This window comes from Rhinatrema bivittatum, chromosome 19, assembly GCF_901001135.1.
Source record: "Rhinatrema bivittatum chromosome 19, aRhiBiv1.1, whole genome shotgun sequence".
NCBI classification, from domain to species: Eukaryota; Metazoa; Chordata; class Amphibia; order Gymnophiona; family Rhinatrematidae; genus Rhinatrema; species Rhinatrema bivittatum.
The window spans coordinates 38095104-38116385 of record NC_042633.1 but is presented as its reverse complement, the minus strand read 5'-3'; the positions used below and the strand labels follow the sequence as shown (position 1 = coordinate 38116385).

At 49.0% G+C, this 21282-nt stretch overlaps 1 protein-coding gene and 1 long non-coding RNA gene across 2 annotated transcripts in view; one reads left to right on the top strand and one right to left on the bottom strand.

The window, feature by feature from the left end:
- LOC115080922 overlaps nucleotides 1-21282 on the top strand; it is a 45331-nt gene that overhangs the window by 3097 nt on the left and 20952 nt on the right. Inside the window, exon 2 of the long non-coding RNA XR_003853704.1 lies at nucleotides 18005-18172. This is a non-coding gene — a long non-coding RNA (uncharacterized LOC115080922). The remainder of the gene's footprint in view (nucleotides 1-18004; nucleotides 18173-21282) is intronic.
- LOC115080919 (nascent polypeptide-associated complex subunit alpha, muscle-specific form-like) overlaps nucleotides 1-21282 on the bottom strand; it is a 40052-nt gene that overhangs the window by 1620 nt on the left and 17150 nt on the right. The window contains exons 2-5 of the mRNA XM_029585380.1: nucleotides 9946-10513; nucleotides 9214-9301; nucleotides 8346-8506; nucleotides 2630-6361 (exon numbers count right to left, since the gene is read on the bottom strand). Of these exons, the coding sequence (XP_029441240.1) occupies nucleotides 2630-6361; nucleotides 8346-8506; nucleotides 9214-9301; nucleotides 9946-10396 (4432 nt within the window). The 5' untranslated portion in view covers nucleotides 10397-10513. The remainder of the gene's footprint in view (nucleotides 1-2629; nucleotides 6362-8345; nucleotides 8507-9213; nucleotides 9302-9945; nucleotides 10514-21282) is intronic.

The following is a 21282-nucleotide window of genomic DNA, read 5'->3' as shown; positions in this document are numbered from 1 at the left end:
AGAGGAAAGATGGCGACTGGCATCGTCGGGATCCTACAGAGTCGGAAAAAAATGGCCACATCTCTGCTTTCCGTTCCATTTATTACCCCCTCGCACCCAACCGAGAGCTTGTGTGGGGGGGGGGGGGGGGATTTTCATCTACTCGATCGAACCGATTTATTCGCTGCAGCCCAGATGTTAACCCGAAAGGCTCGCGCTCTCACGCTCATGGTGCCTACGGTCCCGGTTTACCAGATCACCACTGATGGGGGGATGGGGGGGGGGGGTGTGCAATTCCAGTCCTGGAAGGGGGCCAGGAACCGCTCCGGGTTTTTTTCAAGATCACAGAGCCGAGGGCAAATTCAGCCACCACCACCCCCCCTCGTCTCTTGCACCAAATAACCCGCGCGGCTCTGTAAACGGGGAATATTCGTCGGGGCTTTCCTGAAAAAACAGAGACCGGTTCAGCAGGGCTCAGGGAAAGGGGAACTGCCCCTAATTCTGTCCCCCATAAAAGTTCAGGGTCTCTTTAATAAACCCCCCCAACCGTTTGGCCTTAAGAGCTCACAAGCCGCAAGGTGTTGACTGACGCGAGCCGTGTTTTGTTTTTTTTTAGTTTTGCTTCGCCTAAAGCTTCGTTGCAGCCGCCTCCTCCTTCCCCTGTTCCATCGATCAGTTTTAGTGATCTTTCACCACCACCCCCCCAAAAGGACTCCTGGCCAACCAGTTCTATGTAAAATAAAGGCCATAGTACGCTGAAGACTCCAGGGGGGCAACCGCAAGTAGCGTATTTCTGTACCTGGCGGAGATGGTGGTGGCCACGGGTGAACCGAGGGATGTCTCTCTTATTCATACGTGTAAAGCAGGAAAGCTCTAGAGGCATTGGATATTATACCTGACGGAGGTTTCCCGACCAACAAAGAGACAAACACCCATGCACGTTCCACAATGACAAGTCAACACAAGCTATCGAACCCTACAAAGAACCAACGCGTCTACCGAAACCCTACAGGTGCCCAGTATTTTCGTTTTGGCTTCCACTGGGATTTTACTGCCTGTGAGGGGGAAAACGGTAGATGTTGAACTTAAGGGACTTCTGAACTTTAAGGCCTACCCAATTCTTTTTCCAATTGTAGATCAAGGGTCGTCCAACTCCGGTCCTCGGAGGCCACAAACGGGTCTGCTTTTTAAGGATATCTCCTAATGAATGTACATGAGAGAGAGAGATCTGCTTGCAAACTTATCTCATGCCTATTCCCTAGGGTTACTCTGAAAATCGGAAGGGGTTTGCAGCCCTGCAGGACTGGAGTTGGGACATCCCATGATGTGGGTTATGAAGAACATGTTTGGTGAAGCAGTGTAGAACGATATTAGATAGATAAATCTATAATTCTAATCTCGGAGCATTCTCTCTTCTCCCCCCTCAAACTTGGGAACTGTTTCGGTCCCCCAGCTAATTTTCCAGCCACTAATGGAGGGCGGCAGAGAAAAGCGGGCCAGAATAGCATTTCTAACATTCCTTCCCCCTCCCGTATCCTCCACCCACCAAAATAAAAACATTGTGCCGAAAAAAAAAAAGTCCAATCCAAGCAAGGATTCTCTCTTTATTTATGGCTAAAAGTTCCCAGGAAACAAAAAAAAAAATTAGATCTACTCAGCTTTTGGTTGTTAACCACAGGGTACTGTCGCTTTGTGTATCGCCGCATATTCCGGGGGGGGGGAGAAAAAAAAAAGTGAATTGAGGGGGAGGGGAACCGCACACTGTGGGTGAAAACAGGAGGGAGTTACAGACGGGGACGGACAGTGAGTGCCCTGCCCAGCCCCAATCCAGTAAGGGCCTATATAACAAGAAGTTGTACTGGAAGGCAACCTTCTTCCTCTGCTTCCAGAAGGGGCGGGTTTATCTTTTTGTTTCTGAAAAACGTTTAATTAGCTACATTCATCGCCCATCCTTTTGTCCTCTCAACCTTTTTTTTTTGTCTTTCTCCCCCCCCCCCCCCTCTTCAGTGGGTTCCTGCTTTATTACTCCTTCCACGCTTCTGGTCCACTAACTCTGAACAGCCACTGCCACCGTAGTGTTCTTTTCTACTCCGTCACTCTGAGATCTCCTTTATTGACACCCACCCAACCCCCCGACGGTGTGATCGAAAAACCCTACGAGCTTCTTGCATCCTGATTTTTTAAAAAAAAACAAAACCACGGTGACTTTCGTCCACCTTCTGATAGAAGAAGCATGAAGCCATGGCACTGTTAGCACCAAAATGGCGGTCCCAAAATAAAAAATAAATAACAGGCACGGCTTGAGTATTTTTTTTTTTTTTGCATCTAGTTAACCTCCAATTTGGATGTTTGTAATTTGTTGCCATAAGTGCAGTGTTGAGTTATCGGGGTTATATATATATATATATATATATATATATCATGGGGCAGCAGTACGAATGGTGAGAGAATTTACAGAGAACCTCAGAGCACATCAGAAACCAGAATTAAACCACTGGGTAGGCAGGGCCACCGGGGGGGGGGGGGGGCTTTGAAAACAGAAGAATCGATTCCTACCATCTTTTAAGGGTCTTACAGTTTTGGCACTTTACGACCAATCTTAATTTCTCGCCGGGCCACTCCCCCCCCCCCCCCCCCACTTATACATTACCTGCCGGCATGTAATCAGTCTTTGTGCCTGAGGCAGAACTGTATGACTCTGTGGCTTGGGCCCCATGTCCAGTCGGCAAAAGACCAGGCATCATTGTACACTCAATGTCTTTCTGGCCAAAGTCTGCTAACGGGACTGGTGACGGCATCCACAATGGTGAGTCACCCGTTTCCCTTTCATAGCCTAACTGAGTCTCTTCATCGCTTGGAGGATTTGCCTCCAACTGTTGACTCCAACCTGTGGGTAGGCCTCCAACTATTTCTTGCTTCCAGCCCGGGGGTTCTGGTGAAGTTGCTTCATGTAGAAAGAGGCTGCCACTGTCTACATCTCGGATATCCATCAGTTGGTTCCTATCCTTGGACATGCTGCATGGTCCCAGGCAAAACCCAACCTCCCCTTGTGGCCCCTTCATGAATTGGTCACGGCCCCCATCCAACAAGTGTTCCTCGCTAGATAATGATGAGACACCGGGACTTTTTCCACAACTGTCAGTAGAGTGAAGTTGAAAGGCGCTATCAAACACATCATAGGAGGCTGCAGAATTGGTTGATGCTGGAGTCTCCGTGCCTGCATCCCCGGATCCCAGGTCCTCTGACTCTTCCCCAGAATGTAGCATTGATGGCTTCCAGAGTGGAGAAGCCAAAGATACAACAGGCTTATTTTTATCTAAGGTGTTGTCCATAACTTGCAAAGTAGAGTACTTAGAGCCTTTTATCAGCAGATCATCATCTTCAGGCTCAAAGTGTTCCTCCTCTGATGAGAGAGTGGGTTCTGTAAGGGGATCCCCCATGATCTCATCAGCTGGTAATGTTTCTGCTTCATCATCCCCCTTTTCCATGTGAATCCCCAGGTCAAGATCTGCTGGCAGGTCCTCCAAGGAGCTGATAATTTGTTGGGATGGAGCAAAAGGTTGATCCAAGAAGCCTCCAAGTTTGTCTTCAGACTTGGATTCCACCCCAGAGCTACTGTCATAATCCCGAAGCTCTTCTGGCGTACTTGTCTCACTGCTACTCTTCCCAGCCAGATCAGGACCACTCAAGGTGCTTGACTTTGATGAAACCTTCTCAGGGGATTCACTCTGCGATGGATTGGCTTCAGGTTCCTGGCTCCCAGGGGCAGCATTGGATTTTTCTGCTTCAGTGTATACTTCCTCTGCCTTAAGTGGCAGACTCTGGGGCTTGGTGAGCAGCTGCTGGGTTTCAGGGTCTACTGCACTATCTCTGTAATCTACCACAGGGTAAGACAACACGGAGCCCGGTTCAGTGCCCTTAACCAAGCTTTTCTGTGCTGAAAATTCTATATAATCTCGAAGAGGAGAGAATCCCAGTAGATGTGAGCTTTCCTTGGCTTGTTCTTCTGCTACTGGCCCAAACAAACTGATCTCTGTGTGAGAAGCCACCTCTAGAGAATCTGTTGGGACATGCTCCTCGGGATATAAGGCTGACATACCACCGTGACTTTCAAAGACCTCTTGCAAGGCCCCTACTGAAGGCTGGACAGCCTCCAGAGAAATGGAATCCTGCTCATTACCACTGCTGGTGATTTTAGAGAATACAGAATCACCATAAACCTCTTTCACTTGGTGTTGAGGCTCTTTTGACTTATCTTCAGCACTCACAAAGGATTCAAATCCAATTGGAACTAACCCACCTCTCAGAGGAAGAACCCCTACTTCAGAGCCAAACTTGCAAATATCAGATGCCCCAGCCTCTCCACCCTTGACACTAACAGTTGGGTCTTCTGACTTACCGGGTACCACAGAAGTGGTTTGATTGCTCTTTGATTTGTGATCTGAAGAATGGCAAATGCTTGGGGTTTGTTCCACAAGGTCTTGGGATAGCTTTTCTGAAGACAGCATTTCTTCTGTAAGGCCCACACCACCATCGTTCTGATTGAAAACCAAAAGTGGGCCTTTAGTTGCTTCTGAATTAGCCAAAGTTGGACTTGCCATTTCACAGGCTCCGGTGGAATGATGCCCTTCTTGAAACGATGCGTTCTCTGTCTCTTGGAGCAACGTCGGTGCTTCTGCTCTCCCCGGTGCACCAAGATGGTCTGGCACAAAGGCTTCTTTTACAAGACTCGTGTCTTCCTCCTTGCTCCCTAAATGTTGCTTCTCCTTCCATTGTTCCCCAGCAACTTTAGGAAACTCTTCAGTAGATAGTCCTGTGACAACTTTGGCATCCACCTCCACACATTTGTCTTGCTGGGGCGTTCTTACGGGTTTGGTGCTCTTGGTAAAAGACTCTTCCCGGTTAAGTCTAGACACTTGATCTGTAGGTTCTGTGCTTTTTTCTTGAGCGATTCCAGATCTCTCAGCCACGGACACATTGTTGTTCTGCTCAGTTTCCTGCTGAGAAGGTGATGGTTGGACATACTGAGCAGTGTAGGATTTCTCTGACAAAACTGGAGAGTGCTCATCCATCTTCACAGATGCATCTTCTAACCCCTGTTCTGAATCCCCTGGGTGCTGTGCAGGGATTTTGCTATCATCTATTGTCAACACCTTTGTTTTAGAGTATTGTGAAGGCTCTGATGAGCTCTCTCTTATTGCTACAGTTGGCAAAAGTTGTTCCACCACCTTTTCGGCACTCTGCAAGTTGTTTGCCTCACACGCCATGGCCCGCTTGTCTTCTGTTGTGTGGTAGGATTCTGGACAGACCTGGAGAGGCCTTGCCATTCCAGGTGTTTCTTCTGTATCTCCTGACACTGTATCATATAGTTCAGTAGATATCAGGGTGACCTCTGGCTTTTTTGTGATGGACTCAATAGAACATGGGGCCTGCTCAAGTGCCACAGAAGGTGCCTTCTCTGTTGAGAAGCATGGTTGAGGTGAAAAGGCTGGGTTCAAGGCGCTCTCTTGAGATTTTGAGGTAATCTCTTGAAGTGGCAAAGGCCAGTCACCTCCTGCTATCACACAAGGCCGTTCATCTGAAATTGGCAAGAGCCTCTCTTTATCAACAATGTTCTCTTTCATGTGGTGTGACAATTCTTTTGGAGATTCGGTATGAGTGGTTGCTTGTTCTGCTGCTGGCCCCTCAATTTTACAACTCGACAAGACCTCACTTTCTGTTGAATCTTGTGCTGTTCCCATTGCTGGACCTGTGAATGGTTGAGCTTGTAGCTGCACCTCTGCCTCCAGTGTTGACCTTTCTTTGTCGATCACAAATTGTGGCTCGTCTGGTGAAGATCCTGCTGGGCCCAGTACCTGCTGGGCCTCTTGTGGCAGCAACAGTGGAGCAGCTGAGTATGCCAATGCCATGTTCTCCACCTCATTTTTCTCACCCAGTTCTGGCTTTATGGAGTCCTCGAGTGGGGAATCCAGGCTCGGAGGCCTCCTCCTACGCACAGGTACCGGTTCCAAGGAGTAGATGTTCTGTTTCTTGGGTGAAGTTTTACCAGAACCTGGCTTTGTGGTTCTTCTAGGCGTGGCAGTTGGTGTCTTCTGTACCGTCGGCTTGGGAGTTGTTGGCTTGGCTGACTGAGTTGCACTCTTGGGTTTCGGTGGGGGGGTCTTGGGCACAGGTGTCCCTGCTGCTGCTGTTCGCATGACCTTATCATTTGCCTTTGGAGTGAGCGCCTGTGCCCTTGTCTTGGCCTCTGGCGTCTGCTCAGGCCTCCGGACCTGGTTGACAGGTTTGGCTGCGGTGTGGCTTGTTGTCCTTGGTGCTACCGTCTTGTGGATTATCTGTGCAGGGCTGGAGCTTTTCGTTGTAGCGGGTGGCTTGATGGCATCTGGAAAAGAGCGGATAAGAGCAAGTAAGGAACTGTGAGGGCAGCTTGAATTTATTGCGTGGGCCCCAGATAATAATAGGGCCCCAGTGTGGAAGAGGACTTTCTATTCTCCTTCTACGGTGCTGGAACAAATATGACAAAATCAACCCTGCCAACTAATTCCATGTTTGTTAGGAAGAGTCAGCCAGTCTCCCCTCTCTAAGCCACCCTTCTTAGAGTTTTTGATCTTGCATGGTGTATTGGTTAAAAAAAATAAAAATAAAAAGAGAGAAAACACAAGGGAGAATCCCAGAATGCTCGGCTTTCGAGTCTCTCACCCACGGCTTGGAATGGGCAGTGGCCGACGAGTCTGCTTGCTGTGCTTTTATATTATGAGCCTGGATTCGCCACACGGGGCAGGGGAGTTAAATCAAAACCCCCACCCCCACCCCCCCCCCCCCGAATGGCAACCTCGCTGCCTCTTTGACAGCCTCCAGCCATCCCGTTCCGCGCCGGAGCCCTCTCCTCCCCAGAAGCTTGGTGGTGCGGCGTTGGTCTCGCTGCTTTACTGGCAAAAGCTTCCGTTTCCGACTTAGGGGTCCGACCTCCGTGCAGAGGAAAGAGAGAATAGCAGTTTAACGTGTCTGCGATTTATATAGGGGGCGCTGCACCGCCGTGGGTTAAAAAAAAAAAAAAAAAAAAGTGGCCTCGTTCCCCCTTCCCCCTTCGCACCTGCTATCTCGGAAGGAGAGGGCGCCACGAGCCTCCGTTGGAGGCCACCAGGGTTTTTTTTTTGTGTTTGACCCGGCCGGGCTGCCTTCCTCTCCTCAATCACCCAAGAATTGCGGTGACCGACCTTGCTGGAAAGGAAAGGGGGCGATGACACCCATATAGGGGGGGGCGGGTTGGTCTTGTACGACGGCGGGGGGGGGACGACGACACTTCTCCGTGCCTCCGTCCCCTGGCAGAGAGCCGGATCCAGAAACTGAGCCCAAGGTCCTGCTCCCGCTCAGGCCGGCGAGCAGCACTGCCCCGCTACTAGGGCCACCCCCCCCCCCCCCCCCCCCCCCCCCAGTTCTGTTTCTTGCAGGAGGAGATCGCATGATCGCCCCCCCCCGGGGGGGGTCAGCGCAGTGAAGAAGCAGAGGAAATTTTAAAACAGATCCAAAAAAGAGGGACCCGTACTCTTCCGGGTCAAGAGGTCACTTGACCCGGCCACTTAGCAGAGCTCCGCCCCCAGAGACCCGTTTGGGCTCTCTTTGAGTTTCCGGTAAGGGGCCGGGTGAGGAACTCCCCAGCACCTAACACTCAGATGCACTAAAGTCCCTAATTAAGGAACTTTTTTTTTTTTCCTAAAAAAAAAAAGCAGCAGGTAGGTGGGAGAGGTGAGAGATGCAGGAAGCAGAGTCCATGCCTGCCTCTCCCAGCCCGGACAGAGAGAGAGGTTTTCTGTCCCGAGCCAGATTTGTCCTGACTTGTTTTCGAAGGCCTGGGAGCCGAAGAGGCTTAGCTGGGCGAAGCAGCTGTGGCCTCCTGTGTGCCACGGGCAACCTGCCACGGATGGAACAGGATAATGGGGGGGAGGGGGGAATCGGGAAGACCACAGCCCCTGCTGATAGAGCGAGGACTTTTAAAAATGCCCTGAATCAGTGGCTAAGCCAGGGGCCCCCGTAATCTTAGGTATCTGTGGCCTAGGGGTTACCTGAATATAATCCACGTTGAACCGGCTGAAAGGTGGGAATATAAATCAAATAAATAATTCTGTGCTTACTTCAATTTACAAACTGCCTCGCCGTAGAAGGGCCCCCACCCACGTGAAAAAAAACCCAAAAAAAAACCCCGGATTTTTTTTTTTTTTTTAAATTAATAATATGGAAAGTAGCGTAGGTGAATCTTGGGGGGGAAAAACGTAACACGAGCTGCATTATTTACCCTCCCAAGCACCAGCTGGCTTTTGTTCTGCTAGAAGAAGAAGGGGGCCATCTGGTTCCCTCCCCCCCCCTACCTTTCTTTGTAGCATTGTCCGTGGCTCTCCGCGGTGACGCCGCTGCATCTCGAGCACTAGATGGCGCCGGCGACTTGGCTTTGACGGCGGCCGGAGGTCTCTCGCTGGGCACCCGGGCCGGGAGGGGTTTGGAAGGGGGGGCCCCGGAGGAAGCTGGTGGCCTAGGAGGGAGGAAACGCACACAAGGTTCTCGTGAGCACGCCTCGCCGACACCCCCCCCCCCCCCCCCCATTTCTCGAAACGCAAGGCGTCCCCGTGGGGCAGGTTTGAACGAGGCGTCGCGCCGATACGCGTAAAGCGTGAATACAGAGCGGAGAGCTGCAGCGTGCATCTTCCATCAGGCTTACATATATACGGGGCAATGTTCAAGGAGCCCGCGTGGATTCATGGGCATAAGTTTAGGGCAATATTTCCAAAGAAGAAAGCACCTGCGGGTTTTTTTTTTTTTTCCTCTTTGAAATCAGCAAGCGCAAAGTACGCCTGCTAAAAAAAAAAAAAATACCTGCATGGCTTGCTTCCGGGTATTCGCCATTTGCTGCAGGATAGTATTCGTTCATTTCTGAAACGAATGTAGGCGCACGCTGCTGTCCTCCCCCACCCCCCCCGACCTCGGCGCCCACAGCTTATTCTCCTGCAGCTAAAAGCGGAACCCGCGCAGAACGTTAGCCGCGTTTCAGGCAGGGGAAAAAAAAAGAAATATATAAAGTTTTAAAAATCATCCCGCGCCGCTATCTGCCCCGAAGGAATGATTCTGTTTGTGTTTTAATTGGAAGGGTGGAGGGGGGGGGAGAGCAGAGCAGTTCTCGATAATGCAGACCGGGTCCGGGTCCCTCCACCTCGGGGACTCCTCGCGATTCCATCCAGTTACCTGCCGGGCAGTTTTGTCGCCGCCGGTCTCTCCAGCTTCGGTGCCGCCGGCTTGGTGCTGGCGGGCAGGGCTGTTGCAGTCTTTGCAGCTTTCAGAGAAAGAAGGGGGGGGGGAGAAAAGAGATTTTTAATATTGGAATGGGAGACGGTGAAGCAAAAAGATGACTTAAGCTGTCTTCCCCCCCCCCCCCCCGCCACCAGCCCCACCTTCTGCAGTTTGCCGGGGAGTCTCTGCCATTTTCAATTACAGGGAATTAAATGAACTTCCATCCGGCATCTCCCAGGAGCTTCCTATTTACCCCCCTTCTCTGCCCCCCCCCCACACACATATGGGAGGGGCAGTGTAGGAAAGGGGAGGGCGATGACCTGAATGCTTAACTGTGGTATTGGTGGCTCACGGGTTTCCCATTTGGGCCTATCTCAAGCTATCACTGTGAGCGTGGGGGCCGCGTATCCCACGCCCCCCCCCCACCCCCACCCCCCACGTGCCACGGAAAAAAACTCAAGTCCCAGTGCGGGCGTCCTAAAGGCGTTTGAAGGGCACTGGGGTGAGCTGCCCAAGAGGAGAAAACCGGGGTGCTTGCTGGGAATTTCCGGGACGTGGGTTTGTAACCCCCCCCAACACTGAACCATTTTAAGATAAAAGGGGAGTGGGAGGGAGTCATTCTGACAAGGCTGGCACTATCTCTGCCCTTAAGGTATATCCCCCCCCCCCCTTAACGCCGTACCTTACCTGTAGGTTGCTTTGCGGCTCCCACCCCCGGCCTCGTGATCGGCTTTTGCGCCGGCTTCAGCGGCGACTGGCCGTCTCGGGCCGCCCCGCTCTTTCTTCCCACCGTCTTGGCCCCCTCCGCCGCCGTGGGGCTGCCACCTGTGGCTTTGCTGGCGGGCTTTGTCCCGGGGGATATCCTGACGCTGGCTTTCGGCGACCCCTTCTCCGGCGCGTCGGCTTTCCTGACGGCGCCGACGCTGCTGGGAGTCCTGCCGGAGTCTCCGCCTCCTGCCGCTGGCCTGCTGCGCGGCGCCGCCCGCCCGGGCTCCCACGGCGGGTTCCTCGGCGGCTTGGGCTTCGCCGCGGCCGTCTTCCCTTTCGCTGGCCCGTTGGGCCCGTTCCCCGCGGCGGCCACCTCCGCCGGATGTTGTTGACCGCTCGGGCCGGGGCCGGCGGAGCCTTGCCCGTCCATCTCCCCGTGGCCGGCCAGCGCGGAGACCCTTGCCCCTCAGCGGGTCGGAGGATAAAGGTGGAGGGGAGGCGTCCGAGGGCGCCTCAGACGGAACGGGGAAGAGAAGCCGATCACTACCTGTGAAAGAGAAAAATTGCAGACGTTAAACAGAAGCCGGCGTAGATTGTGGCGTAGATTAGTAACGGTCGTGAGAAAGTCCACGTCGAATGCTAGAACCCACGCGCCCTTTCCACGGTTCAGGACTTCAGTCGGTTATAAGCTGGGTTACTGCTGTTGGTTGCTGTCTCCGAATGTCTGTCGCGGGCATAGCTGTTTATTTTTTTTTGAAACACGGGAGATGTTTTTCCCCCCTAGCTTTAAACACCTTCCATTTGAGCAGAGGCCTTTTACCTCTCTGCAACGTGATGGATGATCCTGGGAAGGGAGGGGAGGGGGGCAGGGGGGTTACAGCCTGACTCCCCGTCATCAGGAACAAGCTGAGCTCCTGACTGGTTTTGCACCCTCCTCCCCCCCCCCCCCCCCCAAATCCGCTTTTGCATGCATTGAGTTTGTAGTTCTAATTTTCTTAGGGGGACGCCAATGGCCAGAATCAGAACTACACGTACCAGCATGCAATGGAGCAAAACAAGGCCTGGATTGGGCCATTCCTGATAACGGAGTTGGGTGGCAAACCTAAGTGTATAACACTCTCTTTCTCCTTGTGTGATCCTTCCTCCCCCCCTTCTTGTAACCCTAGGATGTCGTATGAACATAACATTTCGTCTCCCAGATGCAGTAGGTCAACTAGGGATTGGCGAGTAGCAAACGAAGATTTAACAGAGGAAAGACCAAGATTGTCAAAATAGTCTTCTTACCCTCCCAGTTCTACTGAGAAGAGGGTCCTTGCTGTGTTCCCTTTGTCCCGTGCTAGAGATGGTGGGGGTGTTTTTTTTTTAATCTCTTTAATCTAGAGTTGCGTATCCAAACCTTTAGCCGGACGTGCATTTTTTTTTTTAAAGCTTTGCGTTCATTTTTTGCCGTGGTCTCCCTTATTTACCCTCCCCCCCCCCCCCCCCCCCCCATCATGGTAAGGGACCTCTTTGTCAAGTTGGCCGCGAAATTGAATTGAAAACCTCAGCTGGTTCTAAAACATGGCAGCCGGGGTCGGGCCGAGGACCACCACGTAGGGGAGGGGGCAGCACCTCTGCCGCATTTCTTCCCGCTGGCTTCCAGTCTGTGCAGGAATTGTGTTGGTGGTGGGGGGGTGGGCCTGGCGATTGCATTTTTTGGAGCCTGAAGGAAAAGCGCCTTGTTATAACCGGCCGAAACCTTTAGACTAGGGTGTTACCAGGTCAGGATCTGCGGTCATCCCAAGAGTCACCACCGAAGGCGTCTTTGGTACGTCAACTGTGTCTTGCGCGTTGAAGTGGGCCAGAGCTTTCTCTGTAGCGGCCCCCCCTACGCTATCGGAGCAGTATTCCTGCAGAGATCAAACTAGAAACAATCTTATCTGGTGCTTGGGACCAAAAGATCTTTGGCTTTTTCCTATCGTGTCGAGGGTGGTATTGGGTATTTATGGCAAGACAAAAGCCACAGCCGAGGAAACTGCTGCCGAAGCAAAAGCCGGACTTTGCTTTGGATAAAAACTGGGGGGGGGGGGGGGCACATGACTTGCTAAACTATTTTGCTTGTGCGGGGAGTTTGATTGATTGAGCTTTAACGTATATTCATTTCTGTTTGGGAGTTTGTTTTGCTGAGGGGGGAGTTTGATTGTGCTTGGAAGTGTAGTTCTTTCTCTCTGGGAGCGGGAGAGAGCTGTTTCCTTGTTTTGTTTTTTCTCGCCCCTCCTCCCCCGTCTCCAATCTACACTCGCAGACTATTGCCCAGTTAGGAGGCAGGGAGAACATTTACATAATAGGAACCAACTAGTGCAATGGACAGATAAGAGCAAAAATCTCACACGCGTAAGTGCGCAATTAACCCTGACTAAAATTACAAGAAATAGTAGGTCCGTCATAGATCATGGTTAAACGGGTTAAGAACTACTGCTTATTTATTTTTGGAGAAAATACTGCTTTGTATCAAGAAACACTTGATACAAAGCACTCATACACCTAACATTCACACAGTCACTGGCACCCCCCCTCTCCAATTCATTACCTCCCTCCTCCTCCCTCACCCCCCCCCCCATCCTTTCCACCTCCTATCCACCCCCTTTCCACTTCTTAACACTCTCCCATCTCCCCTGCACCCCTTAAAGTGAAATTACCAGGACAGCATATTGTATATTGTACATAAGAACATTTTATTCCCAAACACGTGTATATATGCCACCTACAAATGTTGATATCCTTCCTATTTATCAGAATTTCTTTGCCCCCCCCCGTTTAGATAGATAACCTCAATCATGCATCCCACTTAGTTAATAATTTCTTGTATAATCTACTCTGTTGTTTGTATGTTTTTACTGTTCCTTATATAATTATGCAATAATTGTAAAGCCTGTTGCTCACTTCTGTTCTCTGTAAACCGACGAGATGTTCCCAACGTTCGTCGGTATATAAAAGCTATTAAATAATAATAATAAATAAGAAAGGGAGAGTTAAGTAAGTGATTTTGGTCAAATTTTTTTTTGTCATCTGCGAAAAAGCAAAGTTAGTGCATTTCCGGGGGGGAGGGGGGACTCGATTGGTTAGCATCCCCTTAGATCCTTGTGGTAATTATTTCGAGTTGGCCCAGTTTACTTTCATTCCCTTAAGCAGCAAGGTTCTGCAAAGGGACTGCCGGCTCACGCCCGTCGGCATGAATGATACTGGTAGGTACTGCACGGCTCACAGCAAAAGCATCTGCATGGCCGTGGGAGAGACGGAAAACCAAATAGGGGGGTGCACAGGTGATGTCCTTCAAGTCCTCCCAATCGGTGGGAGTAAAGGCTGAGGCGGAGAGGCTTGCATTCTGCTTGTGTAGATGTGTGTTGAGTGTTTAGGCTGCCTGGGACCATGGGATGATGCGTCAAGGATTGCCGACTTGTCGAAGAAGAGGTGGGACGGCGCGCATCGTCTTCCAGTAGAGGCTTGCAACCCTACTGAGGGTCATCAGGGATGGGTGAACAAAGTCCTCAGCTACGTAAAACATGAAATGCTTGTAATTTCTCGTAATACGAGAAATAAAAAGTCCCAGAGTAAGAGGCTGACCTGGAACACAGCGGCGGTCACAGAGAGGTACAAAGAGAACCCGGCACTGGGAAACGGTTGTACCGGGCTACAAATCTACCGGGGGACGGACAGGGTGGGAAGAGCAGCTCTCTGTGTAATGAGTATTGCTGTCCATCTACAGACGTCCCATTTCAGACGGAAGAAATGGATGGAGGTTTAATGGGGGAGGATCTTTGCCAATCGCACTGAAAGGGAAGGTGATGTTGCTAAGGGATTGGGACATCCCGGCTGCAGGGGAAATCCTGGATTCTCTGCGAGGAGGAGAACTGTTCTGGCAACGGAGCCCACACGGGAGGGGGAGATCATCTGGGCTCCGGTGATCGCCGGCTGCTGTGGTTCAGTGTTAGGGCGCGAGCGCTGAAGATTCATTAAAGGTGAGGGTCCCAGACGTCGGTAAAACTAACTTGGTTCAGATGTGGGGGAAAGTACGTCAAGGAGTGGTCAACTGGATGGTATAAGCCAGAGGGAGTTAGAGGAGCAGCAGGCAAGACTGAAAGATATTCCTGTGCCGCGTTCACGGGGGGGGGGGGGGGGGGAGGAAGGTGCCGGGAGTGTGTGGTAAACCTCGGATCGATTTTCAGAAGGCTGTGCACGAGAAGCTAGGGAAACTAGAAGCAGAGAAAGCAGCGGTGGCCAGGCTGGGGGGGGTGGGGGGGAGTACACGTCCCAGGATACTGAGGAAGCAAGAGTTCTGGCAGGCCCCGCTGGCTGACCACCTCCACCTTTGGAGTCGGGAGCGGATGGGAAGGGACTGGAGGTGGGCAGGTCAGTCTGATCTCGGCCGTGAGTAAATGAACGGAATCGCCACGAAAACGGAGAGCAATGCGGTTCCCGCAAGCCAGAGGTTTATAAGATTCCAGGCAGCGTGTTTTGGTTTGTTTTTTTCTTTTGGTTTTTTTTTCAACCAGAGGTGTAGGGATTGTCGGGCAGATCTGATCGGTTTCTTTGACTGGATGACGAGAGATTTGGATCAGAGAGGGAGCGTTCTAGGTAGTGCGCTCGGATTTCGCTGAAGACCTTTGACACGGATCCGCGTAGGCAAGCGACTTTTATAAATAAACCGAGCTCCAAAGTGTGACTGACCGGTTTAGAAACTGGTTGAGTTGGGAGATGGGACAAAATGTGACGGCAAATAAGGAGTTCATGCCGAGAAGAGAGGGGAGTTACCGGTGGTGCATCGCAGGGAGTGGGGTCCCTCGGTCCGGTTCTGTTGCAACATTTTCCACGGTGAATATTGCAGAAGGACTATCAGAAAAGGTTTGAATATTTAGAGAGTTCAGGCTTAGAAGTGTTGGAAAGAGCGGTCTTGTTTGTTTCACTGTATTCTAAGTATGATAAAACCTTAATAATGAAACATTACTTTAAAGAAATGAATGTTCCCTATATAGGAGCTCTTATCCCTATATTTCCTGATTTATCCAGAGTACCTCAGTTACGCAGGAAAGATTTCTTGAAAATGCGCCCAGAGGTTCGTATACTGGGGGCAGAATTCCTTTTAAGATACCCAGCAAGATGTGTAATAAAATACTCTGGGACTGTTTATGTATTCTATAATCCTGATCATTTGAGAGAATTCTTAGACCCCAGAAGGGTCGTGCCGTGATTAATCCGCGCATTTAAGGATAGGTAGGGAAGGAGAGCCTTACTTATGTTAATTTGTTTCTTAAATATATTTCTCCCTTGTGTTGTTTCCATCTCTTCTCCAAATATTTCCTTGGAAAAAGCGGAAAGAAAATATGTTTCCTATTTAATTATATAAGAAGAAAATATATTTCTTATATGTAAATCTTATGCTGTATTTCCATGCAAAGATTATTTGTTTGTGAATATTGTTAAAACTTAATAAACATAAAATAAAAAAAAAAGAAAAGGTTTGCATTGCTAGGTTCCTGAAAGATGCGAGACCCAGGGTCCTATAAATTCTCTCCTTCTCTCCCGAGAGTATGATAATTAACTCATCACAAGCAACAGCTCCCCACTTCTCCCCAGAACAGTCCTGTGAAAGCTCATAAGTGGACTTCACGCTGGGGAACTGTTCAATTTTTTTAAAACATCTCTGTTCTACGTTCCCATGCAGCTGTTGTGTCCCATATGACCTGTGAAGAAGAAATGCCCAGTTAGTTCAATCCTGGGGGGTCCCATAACTTTCTCCATACCCACCTCTTACCTCAATCCATAGGGAGACAGGACACACACAGACCCCCCCCCCCCCTCCTCATAAAGCAGGAGGTGCTACTACAAACATTGTGCACCATGGTCGCCAAGTGTATATCAGTGACGTGTCTAGACAAGAAGGACCTCCCATGCATCTCAGAAACCCCTGGCCAGTTTCAGCCGTCCAGTAAATTACCACTAAAGGTATTCAAGAGCATCAATCCAGTTGTTCTTCCGGGTGTGACAGCTGGGGACTGTACAGGGTGGGACAGAATAGAAACCCTGCACCTCAAATTCTGCAGTACCCTGCATTCACAGACGCTTCCTCATCAAAGTGTGCAGAGCAGAACTAGGACACTTCCCCTTACTACTCACCGTAGAAAAATGTTATTCAAATTCTGGTGTCGCCGCGCTGTAACAGCAACACATTAGCACACCTCAGTAGAGGAGGAGCGGAAGGCTCATCTGCATACTCCTCCCAGCATCCCCCGGGAGAGGCATCCAGAGGTCACCGCAAGCCATCCAGGGATTGACTTCCACAGCCCCAGCTTCCAGTGGCCCCGCCCCCTCTGCAGTAGAGGAGGACCGGAAGGCTCCTCTGCATACTACTCCCAGAATTCCCTGGGAGAGGCATCCAGAGGTCACCGCAAGCCATCCAGGGATTGACTTCCACAGCCCCAGTTTCCAGAGGCCCTGCCCCCTTTGCACTAGAGGAGGACTGGAAGGCTCATCTGCATACTGCTCCCAGAATTCCCTGGGAGAGGAGTCCAGAGGTCACCGCAAGCGATCCAGGGATTGACTTCCACAGCCCCAGCTTCCAGAGGCCCTGCCCCCTCTGCAGTAGAGGAAGATCAGAAGGTTCATAAGAACATGCCATACTGGGTCAGACCAAGGGTCCATCAAGCCCAGCATCCTGTTTCAACAGTGGCCAATCCAGGCCATAAGAACCTGGCAAGTACCCAAAAACTAAGTCTATTCCATGTTAATGTTGCTAGTAATAGCAGTGGCTATTCTCTAAGTCAACTTAATTAATAGCAGGTAATGGACTTCTCCTCCAAGAACTTATCCAATCCTTTTTTAAACACAGCTACACTAACTGCAGTAATCAAATCCTCTGGCAACAAATTCCAGAGTTTAATTGTGCGTTGAGTGAAAAAGAACTTTCTCCGATTAGTTTTAAATGTGCCCCAATCTAACTTCATTGACTGCCCCCTAGTCTTTCTATTATCTGAAAGAGTAAATAACAGAGTCACATCTACTCGTTCTAGACCTCTCATGATTTTAAACACCTCTACCATATCCCCCCTCAGTCGTCTCTTCTCCAAGCTGAAAAGTCCTAACCTTTAGTCTTTCCTCATAGGGGAGCTGTTCCATTCCCCTTATCATTTTGGTAGCCCTTCTCTGTACCTTCTCCATCGCAATTATATCTTTTTTGAGATGCGGAGACCAGAATTGTACACAGTATTCAAGGTGCGGTCTCACCATGGAGCGATACAGAGGCATTATGACATTTTCCGTTTTATTCACCATTCCCTTTCTAATAATTCCCAACATTCTGTTTGCTTTTTTGACTGCTGCAGTACACTGAGCCGACGATTTCAATGTGTTATCCACTATGACGCCTAGATCTCTTTCTTGGGTGGTAGCACCTAATATGGAACCCAACATTGTGTAACTATAGCATGGGTTATTTTTCCCTATATGCATCACCTTGCACTTATCCACATTAAATTTCATCTGCCATTTGGATGCCCAATTTTCCAGTCTCACAAGGTCTTCCTGCAATTTATCACAATCTGCTTGTGATTTAACTACTCTGAACAATTTTGTGTCATCTGCAAATTTGATTACCTCTCTTGTCATATTTCTTTCCAGATCATTTATAAATATATTGAACAGTAAGGGTCCCAATACAGGTCCCTGAGGCACTCCACTATCCACTCCCTTCCACTGAGAAAATTGCCCATTCAATCCTACTCTCTGTTTCCTGTCTTTTAGCCAGTTTGTAATCCACGAAAGGACATCGCCACCTATCCCATGACTTTTTACTTTTCCTAGAAGCCTCTCATGAGGAACTTTGTCAAACGCTTTCTGAAAATCCAAGTATACTATATCTACCGGTTCACCTTTATCCACATGTTTATTAACTCCTTCAAAAAAGTGAAGCAGATTTGTGAGGCAAGACTTGCTTTGGGTAAAGCCATGCTGACTTTGTTCCATTAAACCATGTCTTTCTATATGTTCTGCATACTCCTCCCAGCATCTCTCAGGAGAGGCGTCCAGAGGTCACCGCAAGCGATCCAGGGATTGACTTCCACAGCCCCAGCTTCCAGTGGCCCAGCCCCTTTCGCAGTACTGAAGGACTGGATGCGTGTGCCGAATCTCAAACCCTTCCATTAACTGAGTGAAGATTAATTTAATGGGATCGGTAAGTATAGTTTTTGGAAATCTTTGGACTTATATGTTTGTTGAAATAGAAGGATAATAAGCAAGCCAGAGATAGTTAATTCTAGTGTCTGTCTTTCCTACCCACTCAACCCTTGATTTTTAGGCACGAGACACTTTCTCATTAGAAATCAATCAGAGTCTTATCTAAATCATCCTATTGTACCTGCCCTTATTGAAAGTTTAATCATCTTCTCGTAGGACACTAGCTGATTAAATTTACAGGTGAATTTACTAATTAAAGTACTCTAATTCCAACTCCCTTAGTATTCTAAACTTAACTAGGAACTCAATAAAACAGCAGTCCAGTAGCAAGAGGGGGGCTTTCCATTGTTTTGCATTGAGTGTCACGTGTATGATTTTTTACCCACTGGTGACAGATTGTATGTGTGCACTCTGGAGGCTAGAGTAGCAGACTTGGAGGAGCTGAGGCAGACAGAGAGGTACATTGATGAGACCTTCAGGGACACAGTAGCCAAGTCCCAAATCCAGTCTGGCAGCAGCAATGCTGCCTTGGATCGGAAAGGTCTCCCAGTAGGAGAACATCACCCTGGTGTAGCAGGAAGTGATCCTGCAGCAAGGACCTGCTCTCCAGGTGATGTATTGTCCTCTCGCACTGAGGACAAGTCTCCCAGGGCTACTGCCCAGGACGGAAGGGTTAGGCCGGCCATCATATTTTTTTTATTTATTTGTTTTTATATATACCGACGTTAAAAATGTGTCACATCGGTTTACAATAAAACATAAAATAAATAGTCAAGTAAAAACTAAGCACATCAAACATTAAAATAGTTAAAATATAAAAATACAAATTAAAGTTACAAGATACTGTAAAAGTAACTAAAATCCTTAAAAATCCTGTGACACGACTGATGGGATTGTTGGCAGAATGCTTGCGTGGAAAGGTGCATCATCTGAAGTTAGGTGAAGGCTTGTTGGGAAAACCCAGGTTTTATTTCCTTTTTTTTTTAAATGTTCTGGTATCGGGTTCTATTCTCAGTTCTCGAGGGAGTGCGCGTTCCACAGCTGTGTGGAGCTGCGATTGATTCGGCTCTTTGTCTCGCTGTGTTTTTAGGTGGAGAAGGTCCCGTTACCGGCAGAACTTGTGATGCTTTTTTGGGGGGGGGGGGGGTGTGAAAATGAAGTGCTCCCGTGTGCCGTTCCGTCTTATTAATTGCATTAGAGTTTTTTATGGATTAATGATAAGTGTTTTGTATTGGGATCGGTATGCGATTGGGAGCCCAGTGTAGTAGGTCTTTTTAGAATCGGGGTTGTGTGCTCTGATAATTTAGTATTTTGTTGGAATTCCGGCAGCAGAGTTTCGTAGGAGTTGAAGGTCTCTTTGTGGTGGACCTAAGGGAAGGGCAATTACAATGGTCTGTTTTTGAAAATAGAAGTGCTTGTAGAACTGTTATAAAATCATGGATGTGCAGGAGTGGTTTTAGGTTGTTTTTGTTTGTTTTTTTTAAAACACGTAGCTTAAAAAAATCCGTCTTTAATAAGATTATTTATCCGCTTTTTGCAATTCAGTGTCACACCCCAAGTCTTTGATTTTGTGTGCAACGGTGTATTTATTTGTTGGCGTCGTTACATGTAATATGTTTGGATTGCTTACTTTAGGACGGAGTATGAGGAAATCTGTTTTTGCTGGATCATAGTTGGTGATTCAATTGTTAGAAATGTAGGTAAGCAGGGTGGCTGGTGGGCGTGAGGACCGCCTGGTAACCCTCCTGCCTGGTGCGAAGGTGGCGGACCTCACGCGTCACCTAGATAGGATTATTAGACAGTGCTGGGAAGGAGCCGGCTGTCGTGGTACATGTGGGCACAGACGACATGGGAAAACGTGGGAGAGAGAGGTTCTGGAAGCCAAATTTAGGCTCTTAGGTAGGAAGCTGAAATCCAGAACCTCCGGGGTGGCTTTCTCTGAAATGCTCCCTGTTCCACGCGCAGGTCACCAGAGGCAGGCAGAGCTCCGGAGTCTCAATGCGTGGATGAGACGATGGTGCAAGGAAGAGGGATTCAGTTTTGTTAGGAACTGGGGAAACCTTTGGGGGAACGGGGAGACGTTTCCGAAAGGATGGGCTCCACCATAACCAGGGTGGAACCAGACTGCTGGCGCTAACTTTCAAAAAGGAGATAGAGCAGCTTTTAAACTAGAACAAAGGGGGAAAGCCGACAGTCGCTCAGCAGTGCATGGTTGGGAGAAATGTATCCTTGAAGGATACTAATGACACAGGAGAGTTAGGGCATCCCAACAGAGAGATTCCAATAAATGCAAACATAGTCCATGTGCCTATATGTAAAAAATCACCAAAGCTAATGATTTCCGAATTATCCCTAACAACTGAAAAGAAGATTGTTAATATAAACAAAAACCACACTTTGAAATCTCTGTATGCCAATGCCAGAAGTCTAAGAAGTAAGATGGGAGAGTTAGAGTGTATAGCAGCAAATGATGAGATTGACATAACTGGCATCACAGAGACTTGGTGGAAGGAGGATACCCAATGGGACAGTGCTATACCAGGGTACAAATTATATCGCAATGATAGGGAGGATCAACTTGGTGGGGGTGTGGCACTTTATGTCCGGGAGGGTATAGAGTCCAACAGGATAAAGATCATACAAGAGACTAAATGCTCAGTAGAATCTGTATGGGTAGAAATCCCATGTGTGTTGGGTAAGAGTATAGTGATAGGAGTATACTATCGTCCACCTGGACAAAATGGTCAGACAGATGATGAAATGCTAAGAGAAATCTGGGAAGCAAACCAATTTGGCAGTGCAGTAATAATGGGAGATTTGAATTACCAGTGAACACTGGTGCAAGCTGAAACTTATCACCACCAAGAGTTTCAAATGATGACTTTTTTATTATTCCAAACGCATAAGATGTGACAGAAAACTTAAAGTGGCAACTCCGTGTGTCATAACAACAGTTTTCAATAGTCCCCCAACACGGTCCCGTGTTTCGCTAGGCTGCATCGGGAGGGACCCAAAGATATGGTTTTATCTGGAAATACAAGGCATATATACATAAGTGAATGGATAGATGGAGAAAAAAGGCTACATACATTCTAAGCAGACTTTGGC